Source organism: Pteropus medius, unplaced genomic scaffold (genome assembly GCF_902729225.1).
Source record: "Pteropus medius unplaced genomic scaffold, Ma_sr-lr_union100, whole genome shotgun sequence".
Lineage (NCBI taxonomy): Eukaryota > Metazoa > Chordata > Mammalia > Chiroptera > Pteropodidae > Pteropus > Pteropus medius.
In genome coordinates, this window is record NW_024349804.1 from 12,864,976 (window position 1) to 12,890,960 (window position 25,985).

Below are 25,985 nucleotides of genomic sequence, written 5' to 3' on the forward strand. Positions count from 1 at the left end.
GTTGGGGTTCGGCGTTAGTGGTTCCCGTCATGGCCTAGACCATAAGCGTCCCCTCCAAAGCCACCACTGGCTCACTTGGCCTGCACGAGACCAGGCCGAGACCGGGTTCGGCCAGAGGAAAAGGGCTGTGAGCCCGGCTCCATCGCCGGCCCCCATTTCTGCCCCTCCCTGGCCTCCTAAGCCCCTCCCTGGTATCTGGTGTCTGATCTCCCTCGCCCCTCAGCCCCCTCCCGCTTCCTCTCCCCCCTCCCATTAGGGAGCCTGAGGCCACCCCGCTGGGGGTCCTGCTCCGCTGGGAGCCTCCCCTCCCTGTGCCCTCCCTGGGATCCCGACCTCATCTGTCCTACGTGGGAGCCTCTGGCTGGCTCTCGTCACGTGACAACAGGGGCTCCTGGCTCGCAGGCGGGCTCTCTCCGCCGATGACAACGCCCATCCCCAGCTTCCTTCTGTTTTGGGGGTGCCACCAACATCAATCAGTGGCTCGGCCTGGACCAAGCCTTTCTCGGTCACCTCCTCTGTTCTCGTCCCCACCAGAGCTGGTGGGAGGGGGTCCCTCAGCTCATTTGCAGTTAAGGAACCTGAGCCTCAGAAAAGGCAGGGCCGGAAGCAGGCGGGAAAGCAGAACCAGCCGCGTCCGCCTGCCCCGAGTCCAGCCCCAGGCCGCCGGCCGGCTCCGCCTTGCTTGGTCATTCACCTTCGAGCTTCTCCCTTACGCCCTGCCCGTGAGGAGCCCCCAGGACACCCACCAGTGGACTAATGGGCGCAGCTGTTTTGGTTCCAAGTGCTAGATGGTAGGCCTGCCAGGCTCCTCAAGGGCACACCGTGTTGCCACCCCTGCGAGGCTGGGGACGGTGTCCCCAAGGTGGCAGCAGAGCCAGGGCAGATGGTGGGGTGTGTCGTCTCTCGATGTCAGCACAGCAGGGAGACGTTCTCCCAAAGGAGTGACGGTCATCGCTTGTTCACAGTGAAGCCACTTGTCAGGGGCACTTCCCGAGCTGGACAGTGCAGATGAACCCAGCCCAGGCTCACTGCCATTCACCAAAGGCCACACGCAGGTGGCCTCGTCCTGGCTGCGGCAGCCCCTCTCTGCAGAACCTCCAAGGAGGCCACCAGACACATCGCACACCTGTCTCTGGAAGGTGTCGTCACCGCTCCTGCACAAGGCCAGCTGGGAGGAAGGGGGCGAGTGAGGCGGGCATGGGAAGGGTGTCCAGGACGTGGCCCCGGCCGTTCCGTGCACAGGTGTCTGCCACGCTGTACCGCACGCCAGGCTCCGGGCCCCGGCCTCTGCAGGAAGACCGTCCAAATGGTTCCAACACGGTGTTCCAGAGCCTGGCGGGCTGACTAGCCAGGGGCGATTGGCCGGGCTGCAGTGGCAGTCAGGGTGTGCTTCCCGGAGGAGGAGGTGCGGGCTGAGTCGAAGCCTATCAGAAGTTAACCAGCTGAGGAGCCAGGAACAGCAACTCAGGCCCGAAGACCGCAAAGCGAGGGGACATCCGGAGGGTCACCGGGGTTATCCGACGGGGCCACTGTAACCACAGGGAAGGGGGCGGGAGAGGGGACAGAGGGACGCGGGTACTTACGGAGGATGCTGGCCGAGAGCTGCAGCGCCGCCGGCTGCGAGATGGAGGACGGGCCCTGAGCCCGGCACGTGGGCGCCTCGGCAAGCTGTCCAGAAAGAACGGGGCCTGCGGACGCCTGGGTGTCATCCCAGTGAGGCCGAGCCAGGCCCCCGACCTCCAGGACGGTCACACAATGAGCGGGCGTCGTCGAAGCCACCCGGTCCGTGTTAACCTGTCCGGCAGCCACGGCAACCTCAGACCCGCCCGCTCCTCTGCCCATTGGGCCCGGCATCGCCAATGACGACCTCGCTGTGTGGGGGGCGCTCGGCAGGCAGCCTCGATCGAGGACGGGAAAAGTAGCATGTCCCGGAGCCGCGGGATTTCACGAGCCGCCCTCGTCACGCTCCCCTTTGCCACTGCGGAAGAGGCGCCACACACTCTGTGTTACTGTTGGCCCTCAGTACACCCCTGGCCGTGGGCTCCGGGATGTCCCCTGCCCGGCCGAGCCACCCTCCGTCTTCTCAGGTTCATTGGGGGACGTGGTGACGTGACCACCGCTGCGGGCGCCCGGAAGCCTCCGAGGGACTCCCCCGCACGGTGGAACCCGGCAGCCGCGTCTGAGGTCGCCACGCCCAGGGGCCTGGCAGGAAAGGGTCGTCCCTGTGGAGAAGCACGGACACGCGGCCTTCAGTAACCGGCCGGGGCTGGGGCTGGGTCACTGCTGTGGCCCCCCGGAGGGCCTGCGGAAGCGGCCAGGGCTGACCCGCAGTGCTGAAGGCAGGATGAACCCCATCCAGGGCAGGCGGGGTGAGCGGGGAGCCCTGTCTCCGCCACTTAGCATTTTCCTCCAGGCTTGAGCTGAGGGGATCTTGGAGGAAAGGCCAGAGGCGATTTTACTGGTCAGGGTCGTGTGTGTCCCCCGGGAGGCATGGAGGCATGGGGGCTCGGCCCAAAGATGGGGTGGCCGTGTGGATGGCCGTGCCGGGGACCAGGGTTCTGCTCACTGCCTCACAGCCGGCGTCTGCACCTGGAAGCACAGACCGCTCAGTGTCCTGAGAAGCGCCCAGTCTTTGGGGTCAGACAGAAGCACCTTTGGGTCAAAGCTCGGCAGTCGTGGACCCTCGTCCCCCTGGGTCCCTCGCCTCCGGGGTGTGGAGTCAGCCGCGGCTCCGGGGACGGTGGCGGGGTGCAGTGGGCCGTGGGCTCAGGGCTCTCGGCGAGGGGCTGGCACAGAGGACGCACGGACAGGGCTTCACGGTCCTTCTCGCGTTTCTGTCCCAGGTCCGCGGGGTGAAAGGCGTCTTCTTGGCAAACCGCAAAGTCGATGGGAAGGTGGTGACGCTTATAACCTACAACAAGGGCCGTGACTGGGGTCACCTGAGGCCGCCCAGCGAGGACATGAACGGGAAGCCGACCAACTGCAAGCCTGTGAGTATCTCCGCTCGCGTCCCTGCCCTGTGGCGAGGGGCCAAGGACTCGAAAGTCACAGACGGTGATGTCCACGCAGGGTCATCTGACGGACAGGAAGCCCGAGGTCTCAGCACAGTGGGGAGGGTCACGGGAAACCCCTAGCTGTACAGGAGACTTAGCTGGTGGTCAGAGCGGGAAGGGTATCAGTTAGCTCCGGCCACCACATTGCTGGGTAACAAAGCACCCCCAAACAACAGGCCTGTGGTGGGACAGCCGGGCACTGCTCACACGTCTGCAGTGGCCGACGTTGGGGTTCTGCTCGCCGTGTCCGGCACCCTCCCCGGGACCAGCCCAGGCCCCATCTCAGGGTGGGAGCAGAGGGCAGCAGGGACGTGGCAAGCCTGCTCAGGTGACATTTCTTACATCCTCCCAGAACAGGAAGGGCACTCTGCCAGTGCAGTGGGGGGCTGGGCTAATGTCACAAGCTCCAGACTGGCCCTATTACCCCGTGGTGCCCTTCCACACGAATAGGGGTGCAGGCCGCCCCGCTGGGAATCCTTTGCTGGGCACCTGTGCCTCTCTGTCTGTTCCTCTCTGGCCTGAAGCCCCTCACAGGCAGCGATGTGCTCTGGGGGTCCCCGAACTCGCCCACCACTTGCCTCTCTGTAAGTAGAATAACAGCGCCTGTTTTTTAGGGCCCATTGTGTGGAGCTGATCAGGGTAGAATCAGCTCCTGCTTCTTCCAAACAGGGGACACTGACACCAGCTAGGGCTCTATGACACCAGGTGGGGCTCTATGACAGAGTCCCCTTAAGCTCTGAGCGAGGCCCGAGCTGACCCTCCCCAGCCAGGGGCTGCCACTTGCCTCTGCATAAGCCCCCCTCCTGCTGATAACAGACAATAACAACACCTGTGTTAACCTGCTGCTCGCAAAAACCCTCTGAGGACAGAATTGCTGTGAAAGGGCTAATTTTTGCATCATCCTCGGCAAAGTTAAGCCCTATTAATCTGTCAAAGTGAGTTTTTGCTAAGAATAGATTTTTGTCTGCGATGATGATGAGCTCGGTGAGGAGATAACCTTCGGGAGATTTATGTCCCGGCCTTAAAGTCATCAAAGCGGGAGCAGAGCGTGGAGAGTGGCCTCAGGCGGGCAGCAGTGGGGACTCGGAGCACAGAGGAAAGACAGAACAAAGGCCTTGCGAACCCCCCGAAAGGCATAAATCAAAGGGAGGCAGCTCCCCTCCGTGCGCGGTCCGGGTGGCAGGGGAGGCCCTGGCCACCAGGTAGGTTCCTTCTCTGCCTCTGTCCTTCACCCAGCCACCCACCCCGCCCCCACCCCAAGATGAGCTGGCCGGACTACACTCGAGGGTCTGTTTCTGATCATAATAGGGCTTCCTGCTAATTGCAGGACACTTGGAAAAAGACAAATTATGAAGAGAGGTAAGGTGTGGCAGTCGGCACATCGCCCAGAAATGACAAGTCGGGCATTTTTCTCTGCGATCCGTCAGCTTAACTGCGTGTTAAAAAGTCGTAGCCGGGATCCTGACCCGTGTGTGATGTCTCTGTTTCCTATTTTCCCCTATCTCGGGCTCACGATTATTTATCTCCCTGGGCTGGCTCTCTGCCCGGTAATTCGGGAAGGACGGGACCTTTTTAAACAGCGAGTAGTGAGGCCAGATGTGTGTTAGGATGGTCGACCGTACCTGGACGGTGCTTTTGAAGCTGTTTACGTCTTGCTCAGAATGAAAGCCCATTCGTTTCGCAGCCTACAGTGACTTCTCCGGCAGAGGCTGAGTCAGGAAGTGGTGTGTCCGGGCAGGCGGGTCCCCTTGCTCACGCAGGCAGGGAGTGTGGCCTCCGTCCGTCCGAGTCTCTCGTGATCTGGGGGGGACACTTCTTTAGTGCACCAGCCGCTCCTGCATGCCAAGGGGCTGAGTGGGGGGCTTGGGTCAGCATGGCCCCTGCTTGGCCTCCCTAACTCCCACCCAGCCCTGCAGGTACCCAGGCCCTCTGCCTCAGAACTGGGGCATTCAGCACCGACTCCCATGGCACCAGCCAGCTTCTGGGGTCTCCCACCCTCTCCCATGTGCCCCAGAGGACCCCCCACCTCTGATAGGCAGCCCTGGCACCAGATGCTCGAGGTCCCATGCCACCTGCAGAGAGTCCCTCCGGGTCTGCCTGGCCCACCCTCCTCTTCACCTGCTTGGCATGGACTCGGCTGGGAGGAGCTTTGTAAGGTCCAGCAGGGAACCCCCAGGGCTCAGGGACCAGCTGGGACATCTGTGTGGCCCTCCGTGGCACCAGAGGGGACCAGGGCTCTGCCTGCACCTGCCAGTGTCCCGTGGGCCGTAACGGACCGCAGGCCGCCCGAGCAGGTGCCCGGCAGCCAGGGCAGACGCCAGTGGGCTGGGGACGGGGAGCAGCCGGTTCTGGGAGGCAGCGCTTCAGACTTGCTCTGCTCACTGCACACGCGGTCAGTGACATTACATTCATGGGGCATCAGGGGACAGGGGAAAGGCTGATTGTAGCCCAAGGACACCAGCCCAGGAGCTCGGGCCACTCCAGGCCCCGCCTGTCCCGCCCAGAAACCTCAGGCGCCAAAGCGGGCCCGCGCCACTAGCCGCCACCCAGGAGCCTGCCAGTGGGGGCTCAAGGGCCAGATTCCTGGTGGACTCCTCTTCCTCCAGACTTAGAGCTCCCTTCCGCAGCTGGAGCTGGCCCTGCCTCGGAGGTGCCAGGGCTCTCCCTGCCCTGGACAGCCCTCCCCATTCGTGTCTGTCACCGGGCAGGCCGGGGAGACGACCGAATTGTCTCTCCGAAGGAATCAGCTCCCCAGCCAGCTTTTCAATCAGGAGAAATGCAGAAGGAGCAACGTCTTATCGTCCCACGGGTGACAGAGGGGCGGGTTTGTCCCGTTCGATCCCGGCATTCCGGGTGACTCGGGGCCAGGCTCCCGCCCAGGGCCCAAGGTCGTCAGCACGGGCTCCCCGGGCTGCCCTGGGGGGTCTCCGGCCCACTGCGTCTGATGCGGAAGCGTCACCGCGTCTGATGCGTCACCGCGTCAGCCGAATTGGCCACCTTTTATTTCTGTTTTGGTTCCCACGGCTTTCATGGGGTGTAACTCATCCTAAGATCCCCCCGTTTAAAGTGTGCAGTTCAGTGGGGTTCGTGCAGCCGCAGAGCTGTGCGGCCGCCACCTCGGTCCACTTAGGGCATTTTCCTCACCCCGAAGAGAAACCCTGTGCCCTTCGTCCATCAGCCCCGCCCCGCCGCCAGCCCCCGGAAACCACCCTTCTGCTCCCTGTCTCCGTAAGTCCCCTGCAGGGTCATTCAGTACGTGCTGTGACCGTCACACAGGGCAGGCAGGAAAGCCCGTTGCCAGCTGCGTCGGGCCCTGGTGCCGTCGGGCCCAGATCAACCTCCAGTTTACGAAACAGCTTCATTTTTAACTTAGGATAATCCTTCTAAATGCACTCAGTCCACGGACCCGATGAAAAGTGCTATAAAAGCCCCCACTGAGGAGAGAAGCGGCTGCTCGGCTTTCGGCCGGGGGAGTAGCAGCGGTGACGGAGCTGGAATGGCCTCGCTTCTCTGAACGGGGGATTTTTTCAGAAAAAAGAGACCAGTGCCAAGGCAGTTAGTTCTTTTTTTTATCAGTAAGCAAATTAGGCAGAACCCCGTCCGGGGGGGGCTGGACCCCTACTTTCTCTCCAGAAGCTGTGCTATCCAGTAACCCTGCAAAGTAGAGGATATTGCCCCATTTCACAGAGAAGGAAACACACACAGGCACTAAGCGTTTTTCCTAGAGTCACACGGCATTAAGACAGGGTGTGAGCATTCAAAACCCCACCTTCTCCGTGACGCCACCCTGCCCACACCCCGGGCTGGAGAGATTCCAGCACAGGTAACAGCGTCCCATGGCTGTGCCCTGATGCCCAGGCTAATGTGGTCACACACAAGGCCCCTAGTTAAGGTTCTAGATGGATGGATGCATGGATGGATGGATGGATGGATGATGGATAGATGGTGGATGATGGATGATGAGTGGATGGATGATGGATCATCGTCGTCGTCGTCGTCGAATGTCGATATCATCGTCATCGATCATCATCGATCGATATCGTCGTATCGATAAATATCGTCGGCGTCGATCGATCGATATCGATCCGATCGGTAAATGTCGACCAGCCGATATCGTCGATAAAATCGATCGATAAATGTCGATCAACTCGTAGATATGTCGTCATCATCGTCGATATCGTCATCTCGTCGATCGATATCGTCATCGTCATCGATATCGGCTCGATCTCGATAAAATCGACTCGATCGATATCGATCATCATCGATATCGACCATCATCGTCGATATCGATCATCTCGATCGTCGATATCGTCGACTCCATCCCGTCCAGTCGGCATCATCGATATCGATCCGTCAGCGCGTCGATATCGATCGCTCGGCTCGATCATCGTCGATGATGAATTGGTAGATGATGAATGGATGAAGTGGATGGTGAATGGATGGATTGATGGATGGATGAGTGGGTGGGTGAATGGATGGATGATGGGTGGATAGATGGATGATGGATGGATAGGTGGATGGATGGTGGGTAGGTGGATGGATAGATGGATTGGTGGATGGGGTGGCCCATACAGGCTCCAGGAGTCATGTTCTATGGCCCAGCACTGCATGTTGGGAGACCCATCCCTCCAGCACCCATGCTAGGAGAGTCTCTCTTGGAGAAGCTGACTGGCCTCATCCACGAGCAGAGTCACCTGACCCGGACCTGATGGCCTTCACCTAGTGGTCAGCCCCAGAGCTTCTTCCCACCTTCCGTCCACTACTCCTCGCCTTGCCTCCCCACCCCAAAAGCCACAGGGGTGGATTTGGCCTCAGTCCTGCCTTTCACAGGGACACTGTCCCACCCCCGTCCTGACCATGGGTCCCTCTCTCCCCCTTGCAGCCGGACTGCCACCTCCACCTGCACCTGCGCTGGGCAGACAACCCCTACGTATCGGGCACCGTGCACACCAAGGACAACGCCCCAGGCCTCATCATGGGCGCAGGTAGGAGGCTGCCATTGCATCTGGATGGCAGGAGCCCCCACTGCATGAGGGAGCTGTGTTCTCAAGGGTAAAACTTGGTGGCCGTGGGCCTGGGTCATGGTGTGTATGCTGGGGACAGTGACAACTCCAGGAAGCTCAGCTCTCATGGAAAACCCTGGGCACATGATACATGTTGGCCACATAGGATGGTGCATGGATGGTGGATGATGGATGAATGATGGATAGAAGGATGGATGGTAGATGGATGTATGGATGGATGGTGAATAGATGGGTAGATGGGGATGGATGGGTGGATGGTCAGATGGATGGGTGAGATGGATAATGGATGGATGGGTGGATGGATGGATGATGGATGACCGATTGAAGGATGGAGGACGGGGTCAACGTTGGGAAGATGGGTGAAAGGGTAGTTGGATAGTTGAAAGAACAGATAGCCGGACGGAAGGGTGAATAACGAAATAGTGAATAAAGAAAGAGCCGGACGGGCGGGCAGGGGATGCTTCGCGTCAAGGCTGACGCTCACCGGTCCCTGGAGAGGGAAGGAAGCAGAGAGTGAGTCGTGACTGTGTCTGTCTACCTCGTTAAACGGGCACCTCCTTCGGGATCAGTAAGTATGTGCTGATCCAATAAAACCTTAAAATAAGGTTTGCTGGAGTTAGGAGAATCGTTCAAAATGAGAAGTATTTTTTAAAAGCGCATGGCCAGGCAGCGGCTGGCGTCTGACTTTCCCCTTGGTCTTGGGCGTCCCGAGCCCCTCCTGTGCCCGGCGCTGGGCCCCGGCACGGGGGAGGAGCCCGGGCACCGCTGGTGAGCAGGAAGGGAGGCCCTGGCGACGCTCGCCGTTTCCGTGGTGGTCACGTGCCGCCCCCTTCTCCCCGCCAGACACTGGATTCTGGAACATGGCGACGAGCCTGAGAGGGCCTCTCAGCCCCTCAGAGCCCCAGCTCTTGGATGGGGGGCTACTGTGCCCCTTGAAAATGCACAGAAACCGAGGCCCCCAGGGGCAGGACTGCCCGTCCCAGGCCACTTGGCCGGCGTGTGGAAGGGCCGGGCGAGGCTTCGCAGGCCCACTTTGCAGATGGCGTAAGAGACAGAGAGATTGGGACTCTTGCCCGTCACAGAGCAAGGACGGCTGAGGCATGGGCCAGGGCACACAGCTTTCTGAACCCAGGACCCCACCCTCTGCCCCAGCACCGTCTGCAACAGGGAGGGGTGGATGTGAGCCCCAGACCCAGAGCCGGACGCCACGTCCGACCCTTCACCAAGTCCCAGCACTGAGGACAGCCAGGCCCAGGATGGGCTCCAGAGGCCGCTTACAAATGAGCGAATGGATGAAGGAACAGACGAGCGAATGGCCGTGTCGAGATGGCAGGGATGGCCTTCTAGGCCGAGGCGGGAACGTGCACAGGCAGGATGACCAAACCAGAGCCCACGCAGAGGCCGGGGCCGATGCGGACCGTCAGCACTGCTGGGCTTCTGGCCCCAGGACACCCTGGCCGTCAGGCGTTTGGGCCTTGTCCTGGGAGGATGGGCTTTGCCGCGGGGAGTCACGCTGCCGGAACAGAGAAGATGGAACCAGACCCCTCGAGCTTCTGCGATTCCTCTCGTTCTTCCGAGCTCCTGGGGTCCTTGGCAGTGTCTGCTGCTTGGGACGTGCGTCAGTGCATGAACAAGCTGCACACCGGCGTCGATGTCAGCGCAGCTCATCACGTGTTGGGTTCCGTGCACAGGCGGACTGACCCGCCTGCGCTGGGCAGCCCGGCCTTCCGGACTTGGCTTATCAGGTCTGAAGGCGACGGTGTATTTAAAATGCACTGTCCGGATTGGCTGAATCCCCAAATTCTTAACCAAAATGCAGAAGCACGATTTTAAATGTTTCCATGGCTCAAAGGCCTTGAAACCCCAGGACGAGTGTTCCAGCCCCCCGAGAATGCTGCTGGGACCTGGAGGTGCGTCGCTTAATCACGCGTCAGTCACGGAGACCAGGGAGCTGTCGCGCCGTGCCCTGCAGACCCCCCTCCCTCCCACGCCCCCCGCCCCCCGCCAGTTTCCAGGAGGGCGGGGTGCTACGTTTCTATTTCATTCTGCCGCTTTTTAATTGGGCCACGGCTTTCCTAAGACGCAGCCACCGTGCAGCGTGGGCCAATTAGTGTGTAAATTTTTTACACCCTCTGCTCCAGCCCTGAGTGTCTCCTGAGAGCAGGAAGGGAGATGGGGAGCCGGGCACCCTTGGGCACCACTGCAGCCAGCAAACGGGGACCCGCTTCACCTCGTTGGGCTGGGCGGCTTAGCAGGGACCGAAGTCCGTGTGACGGCTGAGCTGGCTGAGCCGGGTGGGAGCGATGGCCGCTGCTTCCATGGGGTCGGCCCCCTTCCCGTTCCCCTGCACTTGCTTCCCACGCCATCCCGGGGCGGGTGGCGGGAGGTTCCGGCCGCCTCCCAGCTTCGGCGCCTTGGGCATGTCACTGGACCCCGCGAGTCCCAGTTTCTCACCTGTGAAAGGAGAGAACAGGCCCCCGTGGTAAGGCTGGTGAGGGGACAGGTAGAGGGCATTGGGCAGGTGTGTTTCCACAGGCCGCCCTTTTTTCTGAATCGTGTGGGGCACCCCTGCCCCGACTCCAGGCACGTGGCCGGTGCTCAGGTGCTGTCAAGCCCCGCCCTTACCCGCCCCGCTTTACTCGGCCCAGGCCATCAGCGTCTCACACACTGATCGGCTTCTTGCTGCTCCTCTGGACGCCCACGGAGGGGAGGACACTGGCCTCGACAGAGTTGTTCATCTGGAAAAATCTTGAGAGGACCCTGTTGGGGAGCTCGGTGCATCCCCCTCGCCCCCGCCGTGCCAGGAAAGCCCTCGGGGGTCCCAGGGAGGGGTGCGCCTCCCCAGTCCCCCGCCTAGCCCCCCACCCGGCCACCATTCCACGCCCGTCAGCACAGGTGGCGCCCAGATGGGAGGCCCAGGGACCAGCGTGGACGAGAGCCCACCTGAGTCCCACCAGCTCTGCGGGGTCACCGGCCCCCTGGAGCTGGGACCTCAGGTGGCCTCCAGAGGGCCGGTCCCTGCACTTAGGCTCCGGCTGCGTCTCAGTGAAGGGGCCACAAGGATCCCAGGTCACGGGTCCCCTCTGGGAAGTGTGGGCGGGTGGCTCTGGCCTTGTTGACTTGCTCTGTTGTTCTGGCCACTGGGTGACCTGGAGGCCAGGGAAGGGTGCAGAGGAAGTGCGCGCTGCGTGAGCACCTGCTGTATGCCGGGTCCTGTGGGCACAGACGCGGGCGGAGAAGCCGGGCTGAGGGGCAGGAGGCACCGGAACAGCCCGGAGAGGACGCAGAGGGAAACGTCTCTCAGTCACGGCGTCCTGGGCCTCAGTTTCCCCATTTGTAAAACGAGGGCACCAGCGGACCCTTCCGCTCCGACAGCCTGGGGACACGCTCCGTGAATGTCCCCTCAGTTTCCCCAGTGCCCGTTAGGTGACAAGCAGGCTGACGGCCTCGGAAGATGGAGCAAGGAAGAGAGATGGCGTTGCCTCGAAGACAGACGTCTGCGTGGCTGAAATGACAGACCGCGAACCCGCAGCCGCGCTCCGCTGACGCGGCGGCGTCCGATGCCCGGCTTCTGCCTCTGACGCGCCTGCCCCCGCGTCTGCTGGCGTCTGGAAGGGCGGGCAGATGAGGGCGCCCCTTCCTTCCTCCACGCCCCCCCGTGCCGTTCATGCACGCATCTCACTCACGTCACTCATTCGGCAGCCGTCCCTCCAGCCTTTTGCTGGCCAGGCCCGTGGAAGGGCCCCCCGTCCAGGGCCCGCCCCGCAGCCCCTCCGCCGAGCGACCCCCCTCGTCCTGGTGCTCCCACTTCCGTGCCGTCGCCCGGCCCCCTCTCTCTTGCCCTCGGCCGGCTGGCGTTCGTCTTTCGCGGTGCGGCTCAGAGGTTGCTTCCTGGAGGAATCGCTCCCCGATTGTGCACTTTCCATGCTCTCACGCGTCCTGGGCTTCCAGATGTCCGGGCCCCGTGTGCCACTGCCGGGCGCCCCTCCCCCTGCTCGATCGGGGGCTCCCTGGGAGCAGGGGCCAACGTCGACTCAGCGCCGACTCCCCACGGCGTAGCACAGGCTGGGCAGAGAGCAGGCACTCGGCACGTGCTGGGGCAAGTGCAGGATGGGCGACGGGGTGGGGTGATGAAGAGATCAATGCGTGGGTGGACGGGTAGTGGACAGATGGATGGACAATGGAAGGATGGGTAATGGATGAGTGGATAATAGAAGGATGATGGATGGATGGATACTGGATGGATGGATAATGGAATAGAATAAATGGAATGAATGGAATAGATAGAATGAAATGGAATAAAATAGATGAATATGGAATGAATTGATAGATGAATGGAATACTGAATGGAATGATAGATACTAGAATGGAATGGAATAAATGAATGGATAGATATGGATAGATGAATGGAATGCCGTGCGATGATGGAATAATAGATGAATGGAATGGAATGATAGATGATAGATTTGAATATGATGGAATGGAATGCAAATGTAAATGGAATGGAATGATAGACCAAATGGAATGGAATATGGAATGGGTATGGAATGGAATGGAATGAATGAATGGAATACTAAAATGGAATGAATATGGAATGAATGGAATGGAGAGGAATACCAGATAGATAAATGGAATGGAAATGGAACTGAATATGGAATGAATGATGGAATAATAGATGGAATGGAATGAAATGGGCACAAATGAATGGAATATGGAATGGAATGGAATGGAATGAATGGAATACAAATGGAATGGAATGGAATGGAATGGAATGGAATGGAATAAATAAATGGGCAAATATGGAAGAATGAATGGAATGGAATGGAATAACAAATGGAATGGAGCCATGCGAATAATGGAATGGAAATATTGGATGGATGGATGGATACTGGATGGATGGATAATGGATGGATGGATGGATGGATGGATGGATGAGTAGATAAACTAATGAAGGATGCATGCATGCATGCACGGGCGCTTGCTCAGACCTCAGAAAAGCCAGGCACACAAACTCTCTGCCGCTCTGCTTGGAGCTCACATTGACTCATCCATCTGAGGACAATCCACCCCCTTTGGAATTTTCCAGTGATGTCTAAACTTGACTCTGGATAACATACTCCTGAGAGTGTTGGGTAAATAAAGCTTCAAACAGCAGGTGATGTAGAGGTTGCCCAGGTGGGGCCTCTGGGGCTCCAGGTGAGAGTCCAGACTGGCTTCAGTGTCCTCACCACAGGTCCCCACCTTCCTGGGGTTGCCTGGTCCCTGCCAAGGACACCGGGGCACAGCAGAGGCCGGCCAGGTCCAGCCCCTTGGAATCCACCGTTGTCCAGGAGGCGGTTTAGGGCAGGCTGCCCGGCTCCGGAAGCCACCGTGACTCCTGGAGTCGTGGTCTCCGAGGGGACCCCCTTCTTTCTGTGGGACCCCGGCTGGGCTCAGTTTCCACATCTGTCAGGGGGCTTGGCTCACACACTGGGTCGGGGCTCCTCCCACTTTGGCATCACCCCCAGGATTAAGTCTGAGCCCAGGAGAGTGGCCCTCAAGGCTGGTGACCCCAGGTACAGGGGCCCAAATGAAAGTCGGGTGCCCACCCCACCATCCTCCAAGATGCGCTCAACGGATAGTTTATGAACACCTACTCTGTGCCTTCCGTCCACTCGCCCAGCTGCCCCGTGCTGCTCTGGACCCACCTCTGGTCTCCCTGCACCTGCCTCTCCAGGAGCCACTCCAAATGCAAACCCATTCGAGTCCTGCCCCCATGGAAGCCCCAGGGCTGCCATGACCCCAGGCTGGCCCACCTGGCCCGCGTCCTCTCCACACTTCTTATTCTGGAAACACACTCATCACCTGTGGGTCCCTGAGGGGCCGAGCTCTGCCTGCACCTGGGCCTGGCTGCAGCCACCCAAGGCTGGCTTTCTTTGGTCAAGGTTAGTCCTTCACTGCACGGACGAGGACCAGGGCACAAGCAGAGTGGTTACAGCAGGCCTGCCGTTACCGGACGACGCTGGGTGGCTTTGCGGTGGGAGGTGTCGACCAGGCACACGTACCCTTCCTTGTCTGGGGACTTGTCTGGGCTCAGACCTTGGTGCGGGGGGAGCTGGCTGACTCTAAGAGCAACCTTGCCCCTTTTCTTCCGGCCCAGGGAACCTGGGCTCACAGCTGGTGGAATATAAGGAGGAAATGTACATCACGTCAGACTGTGGGCACACATGGCGGCAGGTAAGGTGGCAGGGAGGGGCCCGTTCCACGGGGACTTCTGGGAGATGTGTCTGTTCTGTGATGAAGAGGTGATGAGTCACTCTGCTTCATCGTCCCAGCCTGAGCGGCTGGACACACAGTACCCTTAAGCAGACACTGCATCGCTGTCTAAACAGCAGGGCTGGGCCAGGCTGGCCCAGTCCACTGGCCGTTCTGATGGCCACTCCCGGGGGGTCGCAGACCTGACGCACACCTCCACGTGGTCGGACACGTTGCTGTGAATGCCGAGCAAAGGGAGTAAATGCCAGGAACGAGAGTGGAGGTGACACCTGGCCGGAGGCCACACAGGCACACGAGGACTTGGGCTGAGCACCCCGGGAGCCCCGAGGCCAGGAAGTGGGGGGCACCGACGACCTCGCAGTTCTGGCAGGGGAGGCTGCCAGGTGGACAGCAGAGACGTGGATGAGGAAAGAGCGGGCTTTGGGGGCCCCGGCGAGTCTGGGCGAGGCCCCGGGAGACATCCCAGGGTGGGGGTCCGATGTAGCCCGGGGCCCAAAGCCAGAAGCAGGGGAATGAAGGAGGGGCGAGAGGTGGCCGTTTTGCAGCAAGTGGCCCCCACAGCCAGGCTGGACCCGCGAGGGGGCTCTGTGCAGTGCCCACAGGGAGCTCACGGCTCCTTCCAACAGCAACAGCACAAAAGGCCTTGCCTGCTCCATCAGCTTCGGGCAGCGGCAGCTTCGGCTTGAAGGCTCTGGGAAGAGCCCTCCCCTGGGAGCAGTCCTCCCCCCGTCCCCATGAGCAGCTCCGTGTTCTGGTCACTCTTTTGCAGCCCGAGTTCCCCAGTGACAGCCCCGCCCCTGGCCGGCCCTCGGGGCAGACATGTTAGTCCCCAAAGTGGCATATCACCTGCAGCCTTGGTTTAAGACCCAGGTGCTTTATGATAATATGCAGGAAACAAGGAATTTTGAAAAGGGCAAAAGAGATTTATTGTGTTATAATATTTCTATTTCACGGAACTGGCGAGGCCTGTCTACACTTGCTTAAAGGTCACCGTCTGTCCATTTATTGGAGGACCCGTCCCTCATTAGAATACACAGACGGGGGTGAAACGGGTGGTCTTGCAATTCCGTAGGAGCCGATGGCCAGGGACTCACACTGGCCACGCTTGTCAGGCCCCCTGCTCAGACTTCAAACCGGGGGATGTCAGAATTAAAAGGGGAGATGTCTGCTCAAGTGCTGAGTGTGGGGCTAGGAGTTAGGGCCCTTGTTCCCTTCCTAAGTAATGGGGGACGTGTGTGGAGGGGGGCTCCTGTGCATCTGGGGAAGGAGAGGGGGGCGCCCGTGTGTGTGCATGCGAGAGCTGCTGGAGCTGGGTTTTGGGGTTCACTTGGGAACCAGGGAGCAGTCGACAGGGTAGGACGAAGGCAGGCAGGACAAGATGACCAGGCGAGCTCGGGCCAGATTATCAAGGACGTAACGGTGTCTGGGAGAACTCGATGCGTGTGCTGTTGACCAGCCTAACATTTTCCAAATGTGAGTCCCCTGGGGTGGTCAAAGAAAAAACAGTGGCCAGCAGGTGTTCCAGGAGCCCTGAGCTCAGGGTGTGGGGGCGCTGGAAAGGGAGGAACTGGGGCGGGGTCCACCTGCCCCTCACCCTGCTGCCTTGGGCTGGCTGGGACACAGACGGTCGCAGAGACGGGTGTTCAAAGCCCGTGCATCTCGCTGGCCAGGTTTGGGAGACCCTGAGCCCTCTTCCAGAACCCCAGGCTAATGAGGGTAGAACTGTCTGTGGGGGTCCCCTGGGTTGGCCAGAGGTGCCCCATATTCCTGCGGCGTCGGTCCCCAAGGGAAGAGGGCGGCAGGGCCTCGGACGTAAACCCTGCTCGAGAACAGCCGGGCTGCGAGGACCCGCCCAGCCCCGGAGAAGAGGGAGGTCTGTTCACGTCACTGCCCGACGAGACACGGGGTGTCTCGCTGTCGCCTGACGCGTGTGCCCATGCCGCCCATGGCCTGAGCCCCTCCACCTGTCCCCGCACCCCGGCTCCAGAAAGCATTTCCTGCCCCGGGACACACAGCTCTCCCCGCTCCGGGCCCCTGCCCACCTGGCGTCTCCTAAGATGAACCCAAACGCCCTCACGCAGTGGCCCCTCCCTGGGGGCCAGGGACTCAGGTCTCGAGTTTAACTGGAATTGGACGTCATTCATCCCCCGCTGTGCCAGAACCTGGACTGAGCAGGCAGAGGAGGCAGCCCATGGGACCTCCTCACTGCTGGTGTCCGAGGGGGCGAGTCGCCGTGTGGGGTCTGCCCCTGGGCTGCGAACTCCTGGGCACCAGACCTGGTGTACCCCGGATCCCAGCACCCAGAGAGGACCCGGAACACCGGACCAGTTGGTAGTGGGGGGGGGCGGGTAGGAGAATCGTGAAAGTTTCTTCTTCAGAACCCTGAAAATTGCAGGTCGTCACCTCCCTTGTCCAGGGAGCTCTGTCTCTATTAATGCAGCTTTGGGCAGCACGCTTGTCCAAGCACCTTCCCGAGCTAATGGTCAGGGAGCAGGGCCCGGGCATACCCACCGCTCTGGTCCCCTGCCGCCGCGGTGGGTCAGCAGCAGTGAGCACCGCGGGCGTAGCTGGGGAGAACCCAAGTGAGTGCTGTGGCATCAGGGAGGGCTTCCTGGAGGAGGCGGCGCTTGAGCCGAGGCTTCACGTCACACGGGGTTTGCCTTGACGCGTGACGCGCGTGTGTCTCCCCTAAACTCCGTGCTTTCCGCCGCGCCCGCGTGTCGGCCGTTTGGGCGCACGGTGTCCACGCAGAGAGCCCCGTGCAGCTCCTTTGCGGTTTCCTGTGTCACCTCACCCGTCTAGAAAGCTCCATTCGTCACCCGGTCGTCCCCGGGAACTAAGCCCGGGTGGTGTGAGAGCGCGCGGGGTGGCCCGGGGACACGGGAGCCCTCAGAGCAGCCCTGGCTCGGGGACCCAGCCTCTGCCCGGGCCCCCAGCCTGCGTGTGGACAGCTCCGCCCCCGTGAGTGGGCCGCAGCCCTGAACGACCTCCGACCCGTCTCAGGGCGCCCCGCTCCCCCCCAGGTGTTTGAGGAGGAGCACCACGTCCTCTACCTGGACCACGGCGGAGTCATCGTGGCCATCAAGGACACCTCCATCCCCTTGAAGATCCTCAAGTAACGTCGGGGCCCAGCACCAGGGTGTGGCGGGCAGGGCCCTTTCTCTCCACCGGGGGCCCCAGAACTGTCCCCGGACGGCCTCCCTGTGGGGCCCAGGACACCAGCACTCAGCCCCAGCGGCTGGGGGTGGGGGCAGGCCGGGCCCGCCCTCCCCCAGCTGTTGCTCGGGCTGGTCGTGGGGAGACAAGGAAACTGGAAATGACCAAGCAGCGTGGCTAGACTGAGACAGAGGGAGGATTGTGGGGCCCAGAGGGGGTCCCCGCCCCAGTCTGCGGAAGCAAGGAGGGCTTCTCAGAAGAGGTGACTTTTAATAGGAATTAGTTAAGTGGAAGAGGTGGGGCCAGATGAGGAAGCCAGCAGCATGTGCCCAGGAGAGAGTGAGTTTGGCGTCACCTTCGAACATTGAAGAGCCATAGGGGGGAAGGGTAGGCAGCGGTGAACTCTGGATCCAGAAGGCAGAGTGGGGTGAGCTGCGAGGAAGCCAGTATCGCTTTAGTCTGAAAAAGAGCTTTTTGCACTGCTAACTGGCAGCACTGCCATATGCCGCACTGGAAGGCAGTAAAGTGCTGTCACGGGCCTGGCAAACCCTGGGCCGGGCTCAGGCATCGGGCGGGGCTGAACTGGGTGTTCTCAAGGCCCTGATGACTCTGCAGTCTGGGCACCCAGACAGCACACCCAGGACTTTCTGGCTGTGGTGTTGCTAAGCAGCTGTGGATGCCACTCGGTGCTAGCAGGTGGCTGCTGTGACGTTCCAGGAGAGAGTGAAGTAGGGGTCCCGTTGTGGCCAGGATGCTGGGCTGGACCTGGGGACAGCGACTGCTCACCCCTCCGTGTTCTCCCAGCCACCTCAGCTGGATGGCACCGGTCCCTGGGCACAGGCAGGGCTGGGGCCGGTGGGGCGGCCAGTCCTGGACACGGGCAGCGCTCCCGCCTGCCCTGCGCATGGCCACACCCCTTCTCCTGGCAGGTTCAGTGTGGACGAGGGCCTCACCTGGAGCACACACAACTTCACCAGCACCTCCGTGTTTGTGGACGGGCTGCTGAGCGAGCCGGGGGAGGAGACGCTGGTCATGACGTGAGTGACCGCAGAGGCGGGCTGTGGCGGGGGGGCCGCCCAGGGCCCTGGCTGCTCCGACCCCCGGCCCCCTCCCCATCCTCACTCCCACCTCGCCTCCACACCTGCCTCGTCTCTGCTGCCCAGTGTGCTCTATCGCCCCAGCCACTGGGAAGGGCCACTGTGTCCATGTCCAAGGACAGTGATGACCTGCCCAGATCAACTGTCTGTTGAGGGAAGGAACCAAGACTCAAGAGCTGGCCCTGGGCCTCTGCCCTTTCTGCCCCCTCGGGCTGGCTGTTATTATTATCAGCTCTGGCTCCTGTAAAGGACTCAGGCGGGTCGCACAGTGAGGACCTGAGATGCAGACAGGCCGGTGCGGGGCAGAGCCAGGCCGTGAGCCCAGCCCCGCAGCCCGGGCTCGAGGCCGTAGCCAGTGGCCGTTTGGGCCCAGGGGGGCCCAGCGGGGCAGCAGCCGTGTCACTGGGCCCACAGTGCAGATGGGGACGAGGCCAGAGGGAAGGCGGTCTGCGCCGCGGGACCGGGCCCGAATAAGGCCGTTCCCCCCACCCCTACCCTCCCAGCATCTTCGGCCACATCAGCTTCCGCTCCGACTGGGAGCTGGTGAAGGTGGACTTCCGGCCCTCGTTCTCCAGGCCGTGTGGCGAGGAGGACTACAGCTCCTGGGACCTCACCGACCTGCAGGTGGGCGCGGGCAGGCCCACCTCCGCCTCGGGCCCTGCCCGGGAGGCCGCGGGAGCCCCTCCCCCCCAGAAGTCCTCCCAGAACCCACCTCCTGGGGCTTTCTGGCCCCTTCTCAGCACGTGGGCCGCTCTGGGCTCAGTCACTCTCAGGGGACACAAGTCCCCAGGCCCCAGCCCAGCCACGTGCCCAGGTCCAGGATTGTTCGGATCGTAGGAGCGTAGCACGGGCGCATGTGTCATATGTGACCTGACACTCCAGTGGGGTCCGGGGCAGCCCCCACCCCATAATCTCAACACACAAATGTTCCTGCAGCGAAATGAGTAACATTCTCGCTCGGGGGGAGAGCTAAGGCCTGCGATGGCCTCCCGCCACAGTGGGGGCCAGGCTGTGCCCCACAGGTGGCATGGGGTCGGGATTGCAGGGGGCTCCGGAGGTGCTGGGGACCCTGCCCTGCTGCTGCCCCAGTACCAGGGGGTGGGGGCTGTTCTCACCATAGGCTGAGGACCTACTGTGCGCCCACAGGAGCCCTCAAGGTTATGGCCCATCCAGCTCCTGCCCAGGGCCTGGCACCCTTGGGCCCTGCTTCCAGCCACTGCGTGACCTCGCAGGCCCAGATGGCGCTCAGTGACACTTGTGGGGTCAGATTGGGGGGTTGCTGCCCCAGCTCAACCTCAGGCAGGCCACTCCCCATCCTGGGCCTCGGTGAGAGGGGACAAACCCGCCCCCAGCCGCCCACCTGATGCTGCCACCGCAGGGCGACCGCTGTCTCATGGGCCAGCAGAGAAGCTTCCGGAAGAGGAAGCCCGCGTCCTGGTGCACCAAGGGCCGGAGCTTCACGTCGGCGCTGCGGACGCACGTGTGCGAGTGCCGAGCCTCGGACTTCCTCTGGTGAGCGCGGGCCTCGGGGACCGGGGCTCGGAGCCTCCCGCATCGCTTTCGCCTCAGCCCCGCGTCAGAGCCAGGTCCCTCCGTCCCGCCTCCACTCCAGGAAGGGGCGTTAGGGATGCCTGGACGTATCTGCAAGCTGCCTCCAGTGGGGGGAGAAGCCGGGACTAGCTGCAGCCATCGGGGACAAGCCCCTCTCCTCCGTCCAGGGACTCCGCTGAAAGCCCTGACCGCTCCCCCGACCCCGCTCACAACCTCCTGCGGCGCCCACAGGACAATGTCCCAGTTCCAGAACCTGGCCCACGAGGCCTCTGGCCCACCGGCTCGCCTCCCAGCCGTGCTCTGCCCCTCGCCAGCCTGCTCACCCTTACGTCCCAGTCACCTCGGCCTGGGTCCCCCTGCACCAGCCTTGAGGGGTCCGGTCCCCTCTGCAGTGGCCCTCCCCTCGCGTGCCCTGGCTGTCCTTGCTCTTCCTTTGCCATCCGGCTCACCACCTCCAGGCAGCCCTCCGGGACACTCGGGCTGGGGTCGGCGCGCTCTTGTGAGTCCCCAGCATCCCCTTGGCTTCCCCTCTCACCCGGAACACGGCTGTGGGCTTTCGGACCATCTCCCCTGAGACAGGGCTGCGTGGCTTTGCCCCTGTGTCCTCTCTGGGAGGCCCCCGCCCCGCTGGCCCCCGTGGCCGCCCGGCCTGCCTCCGGACCCCTGTTCTTTGCTCCCTGCAGCGACTACGGATTTGAGCGCTCCCCCTCCTCAGAGTCTGACGCCGGCCAGTGCTTTGCCAACTTCTGGTTCAACCCGCTGTCCCCCCCTGACGACTGTGTCCTGGGCCAGACCTACGCCAACAGTCTCGGGTGAGTGTGCGGGCCTCGCCTCATCCACCTGCCTGGGGCCCGCAGCTCCCCGCACGGGGGCTGGAAGCAGAAGCCAGGCTGAGCACGTCCTGCTGGCCGGGACTCCTGAGCGGTACCCCGGCCACGGACCCTACAGGGTTCTCCGACCTGAGCCCACGTGGGTCAGCATCAGGGAGAAAACGCACCTTGAGCTGCCTCTGAACAAAGAACAACGGGCAGAGAAGGTCTAAGGTGTCTCGGAGCTCACACCTGCTGGAGGGTCTGAGCCCGCCCGGGGCAGCAGCACCCCTGCCCTGGTCCCGCTGAGTCCCTGCAGCGCCAGGACCTCCCCCGCTCACCACACCAAGTGAGGCAGCCCTGAGCTGGGCCAGAGTTGCCCGTTCTCCCTTTCGGTCTCAGCTTGAATGGCACTTCCTCCAGGAAGCCTTCCCTGACCACCCACCATGGGCCCCAAGCTCACGTCTGTCACAGCGACATCCGGTTCTTGGTTATCATTGTCACTCACCCAGTTGTCCTCCCTGCTGGACTTCGAGCTCCGTGACATGTGGTAGGCTTTCCTTCAGTGTGCGGCGTGAGGGTGACGTGCTCGGCAGGTGTGAGCAGTTACGAATCTTTTCCTCCACCAGAGGCTGAGCGTGCTGTTTGTAAAGGGTTCATGTCGTGCAAAAATGTCAGGTGCACGGAAGCTGCGAACCGGAAGCTTCAGGGGGCCCAAAGCACACTCCACCTAAAAGTCCCCACGCACTTTGAGGAAGGTTTAAGAGGGAGAAAAAAAGCCTTATCAGAAAACCCCCATCATCCATCCTTCATCTCTGTGTCCATTCACTCCTCCATCCTTCTGTCCACCCGTCCATTCACCCATTCGTCATCCACCTATCCTTCCATCCATCCGTCCACTCACCCATCCATTTCATTGATCCACCCTTCCACCTTTCCATTTCCTATCCATCCATCCATTCTTCCATCCCTTTATCCATCCAGTCATTCATTTATTCATTCACTCCTCCCCCTACCCCCACCCGTCCACCCACCACCATCCATCATCCGTCACAGCACCAGGCAGCCACGGCTGTCACTCCACTGCACCCGCCAGGGCTTGACAAGCAGGGGCTCTCGTCTGAAGTGTCAGAGGCAGGACCCAAAGGGCGAAGGGTTTCGCGTCACGCGGTCTACACTCTGGGCACCATGGTGCTGTAGGTGTGTCACTCTTAGAGTGTATTTTATTCCAGAGTAATCAAAGTGTCTGCATGGCAAACCTCCCAGTGTTCGTTCTGTGGCCGAGCCGCGAGGGCGGGAGGGGGCGCCAGGCTTGGGGAGCTGGGCAGGCCTAGGCCGCTGCGGCCGCCTGAGAGAATGTCGCAGGTGGCAGGTCCGATGGTGCCGCCGGGCAGAGGTTTTCCCGCGCTCTCCGGCAAGGCTTCCCTGGGCCATCGGGTCTGCCCGCCAGCCCCTCCCCAGCTCATCCCACCCCTGCGCCCGCCCACCCCAGGGCCTTTGCACGTGCTGGTCCCACTGCGCGGGGTGCGCTTTCCGCCAGGCCCCCCTCCTCATCTCGGCCGGAAGCCCCTTCCTCAGGGGCCGGATGCCGGGGCTTGTCACAGCCATGATTTCACCCTGTGTGGGGTGGTTTGAGGAGGCCTGCGTCCGCCACCAGACAGTGCGCTCTGCAAGGGTGGGGCTGCGTGCGGTCACCCCGTACCCTGTAGCAGCTCGTGGTAGATGCTCAGTCAACAGGTGTTGCTTGAACGAGCCGGCAAGTCAGGTGCCATCTGCTCCGGCTCTCTGGAGGTAACGGGGAACCAGAGCCCCAACGGCGGACTTGCCCACGGCCATGTGGCACATCGGTGGCCAGGCTGAGGTTGAACCCCAGCCCCTCTCAGTCACTCTGTCCTCCTGGGGACCACATTTCTCAGCAAGGCCCCTTCGGCCAGCCCCTCAGCAACCGTGACGGCCAATGTTATTATCATAAGTGACACGATCAGACCAAGGCCCAGGTGACTCTGAAGCAGCCCCTGCCGGCTCTGGTCAGCCGTCCTCTCTTGTGGGCCAGTTTTCTCGTCTCTGAAGCGGGGTGGAAATAGCCACCAGGTAGAGACGGAGGACGACGGAGCTGGCGAAGGGAGGTCTTGAGCCAGGAGCCGCCCCTCGGTGACGCGCGCGTCCCCCCCGACCCGCTCTCTGGCCGCAGGTACCGGAAGGTGGCGTCCAGCGTGTGCGAGGGCGGCGTGGACCTGCGGCAGAGCCCGGCCCAGCTGCAGTGCCCCCTGATGCCGCCCCGGGGCCTGCAGGTCAGCATCCGCGGCGAGGCGGTGGCCGTGAGGCCCGGGGAGGACGTGTTGTTCGTGGTGCGGCAGGAGAAGGTGAGCGGCCCGCCCGCCGTGCGCATGCGCGGGCGGCCTCCCCGGGACCGGCCTCCCCAGCAGGGGCGCGGGGGCGCGGGGGCGCGGGGGCGCGGGAGTGCGGGGGGCGGGCCGGAAGTCCTTCCCAGGGCCTGGCCCGCGCCGGACAGTGTCAGAAACTCACAGACGAGGGAATAGCACAGCATAAGGGAGATCATCGAGGGGCAGCCAGCGTGGGCAAAGGGAAGCTGGGCGTTCCGCGCGTGTGTGAGCGCGTGTGTGTACATGTGTCTGCATGTGTGCATTTGTGTGTACATGTTCGTGTTTACGCACATGTGTGCATGTGCGCGCATGCATTTGTGTGTGTGCATGTGTGTGTGCGTGCTTGTGCGCGCGTGCGTCTGCGTGCATGCATTTGCGTGTACATGTCCGTGTGTGCATGTGTATGTGCCTGTGTGCATCTGCGTGTGTGCATGTGTGCGCGTGTTTGCACACATTGTACACGTGTGCATTTGTGTGTGCATGTTCGTGTGTTCACGTCCGTGTGTGTGTACGTGTGTGTGTGCACGTGTGCATACATTTGTGTTTGTGTATGTGCTGGACTGCAGTGTGTGAGTCACTCATTCTGGTGGGTGGCAGTCGGATTTTTCAAACCTCTGATTATATTAATTTACTTAATTGGAATCTTTAAAAAAAAGTAGAAAGTGAAAAAATCCAACTATTTCTCGTAATCCCACGACCAAAGCCAAATCCCGTGGCTAGATGACAGGACACGGTTAGACAGGTGCATTGGGTGTTTATGCACACAGAAGTGTGCGCATATACACATCTCTCCCCGGTCCCATCTTTCTCTCTTTATTATAGTGTTATAGTTTCTTCTGATTTGAAAAACAATACATGTTCATTATAAAACATTTGAAAACACATTCAAAACATCAAGAGTGTAAATGTCACCAACTCCTGTGCCTCCAGGATAATGACGGTTAATTTTTGTATGTCCTTCTAGTCTTAAATTAACACGTAGCACACCTGTTTTTCTGACTGTGAAAGTCACAAGTACTCATTGTAAAACATTCAAAAACAGAAATTAGAAAAACTCGAGCACGCAAGAAATCCAAGATTAGAGAAAAGCCTGATGGAGAAGTTGGAGCCACCTGTTCCCACCTGGAGAGAGACCGTCCCGGGCTCCAGGCTTGTCTGCCCAGCGGTCACGCCTTTGTTTAGAAGGCATCCTTCGAACTATGGCGCTGGGGTGGCCAGGCAATGATGACGAAGGTCCTTGGTGTTGGAAGGCGGGCCTCTAGTCTCGTGTAAATGGGAGCCGAGGCCAGCGAGGTCGCAGAGCTGCACGTGTGAGCACCGGTGTCTGCACGCCTGACACACTGCCTCCTTCGTCCCCCGCCTCCCCCAGCCGACCAGCTTGATAGCTGGGAGACCGAGGTGGCACAGTGCAGTCACTCACCGGAGGCCACACAGTAACCAGGGACAGAGAGAGCATCGGGTCCCAGCCCTGGGGCTTCCAGGTGGACAGCGCCTGGTCCACAGCCCCCGGACCCGGGTCCGTCCTAGGCAGCCGTGGTCCTCCTGTCCCCGGTCCCAGTGCCGACAAGCCTGCTCCTGAGATTCCTGGTCCGGGCACCTCCGCTCATGACAGCATCCTGGGGTGGTGGGAGGATGGAGCCCCCTGCCTGGCCTGGGGACCCCTGGACCCTCGGAGTGGACCCAGCTGCTGACCTGAGTTCTAGGGCAAACTCCCAGAAGAAACTGGCTGTCTACTGCCCCCGGGAGCCTGGGACCTTGGCCACGCACTTGCACCTGCGGATCCTCTGAACCTGGGCCAAGATGGGACAAGCCTGTCAGCCTGGCCGCCCAGGGACCCTGACTGCAGCAGCAGAGAGAGCTCGCCTGGCACACACCACTGTCCAGAAGTGGCCGATGCCTTCCTCACCGAAGCCTGGGGGCGTGGGGTCGAGTGTGAACACACACTCGTGCATATACACACTCATTCTCACACACCGGCTCACACTGACTCACACTCAGACACATCTGCACACCAACAGACACAATCACACACACCCACCCTCACATGGGCCAAGCTGGGTGCGAAGATGGGGGTGGATTTAGGGGGACCCGCGTTCTGTAACTACCTGTGAATTAAAAATGCGGTCTGACAGAGAACCCAGAAACTGACTCTCACAGCTGTGCACAGCCAATTTTCCCACGGGAGGAGAGCGCTCCGTGGGGTGGGGGTATCTGCGGGGAGTGCGGGGTGGCATCCGGCAGATGAGCACCCGGTGACCATGAGCCTCACACCTGACAAAAGCAAACTCAGAATGGATCACAGACTTACACGCAAAGTGGAAACTAAATCCTTTAGCAAAGAGAGCGGGGAAGACGCTTGGCATCCGGGGCACACTGCTTGGGGGGGACACCACGAGCCCTGTCATGGAGGAGTCCCCGAAGGACGCTTTCAGAAGATGGTTAGGCGAGCTGCAGAGAAGCATTTACTGACCACATACCCCACGCAGACTGCTGCTGAGAGCATGAAACGATTCGATCGGGACCTGGGTGACAGGCACGAAGAGACGTCTCACCCAAGGGAAGATGTGGGCGAGAAGCAAGCTCCGGAGGAGACGCTCAGCGTCATCAGCCATTAGGGAACCGTGAACTAAACCGCACACCGACCGGAATGGCTACA

The 25,985-nt window shown here is 61.2% G+C and overlaps 1 protein-coding gene across 3 annotated transcripts in view; it reads left to right on the forward strand.

Moving 5' to 3' along the window:
• Nucleotides 1–25,985, forward strand: part of SORCS2 (sortilin related VPS10 domain containing receptor 2) — a 386,735-nt gene that overhangs the window by 347,454 nt on the left and 13,296 nt on the right. For all 3 annotated transcript variants that reach the window (XM_039838002.1, XM_039838000.1, XM_039838001.1), the window contains 9 exons: nt 2,844–2,990; nt 7,936–8,038; nt 14,217–14,293; nt 17,356–17,447; nt 18,418–18,525; nt 19,089–19,209; nt 19,964–20,097; nt 20,820–20,948; nt 23,137–23,308. In XM_039838002.1, coding sequence (XP_039693936.1) covers nt 2,844–2,990; nt 7,936–8,038; nt 14,217–14,293; nt 17,356–17,447; nt 18,418–18,525; nt 19,089–19,209; nt 19,964–20,097; nt 20,820–20,948; nt 23,137–23,308 — 1,083 coding nt within the window. The remainder of the gene's footprint in view (nt 1–2,843; nt 2,991–7,935; nt 8,039–14,216; nt 14,294–17,355; nt 17,448–18,417; nt 18,526–19,088; nt 19,210–19,963; nt 20,098–20,819; nt 20,949–23,136; nt 23,309–25,985) is intronic.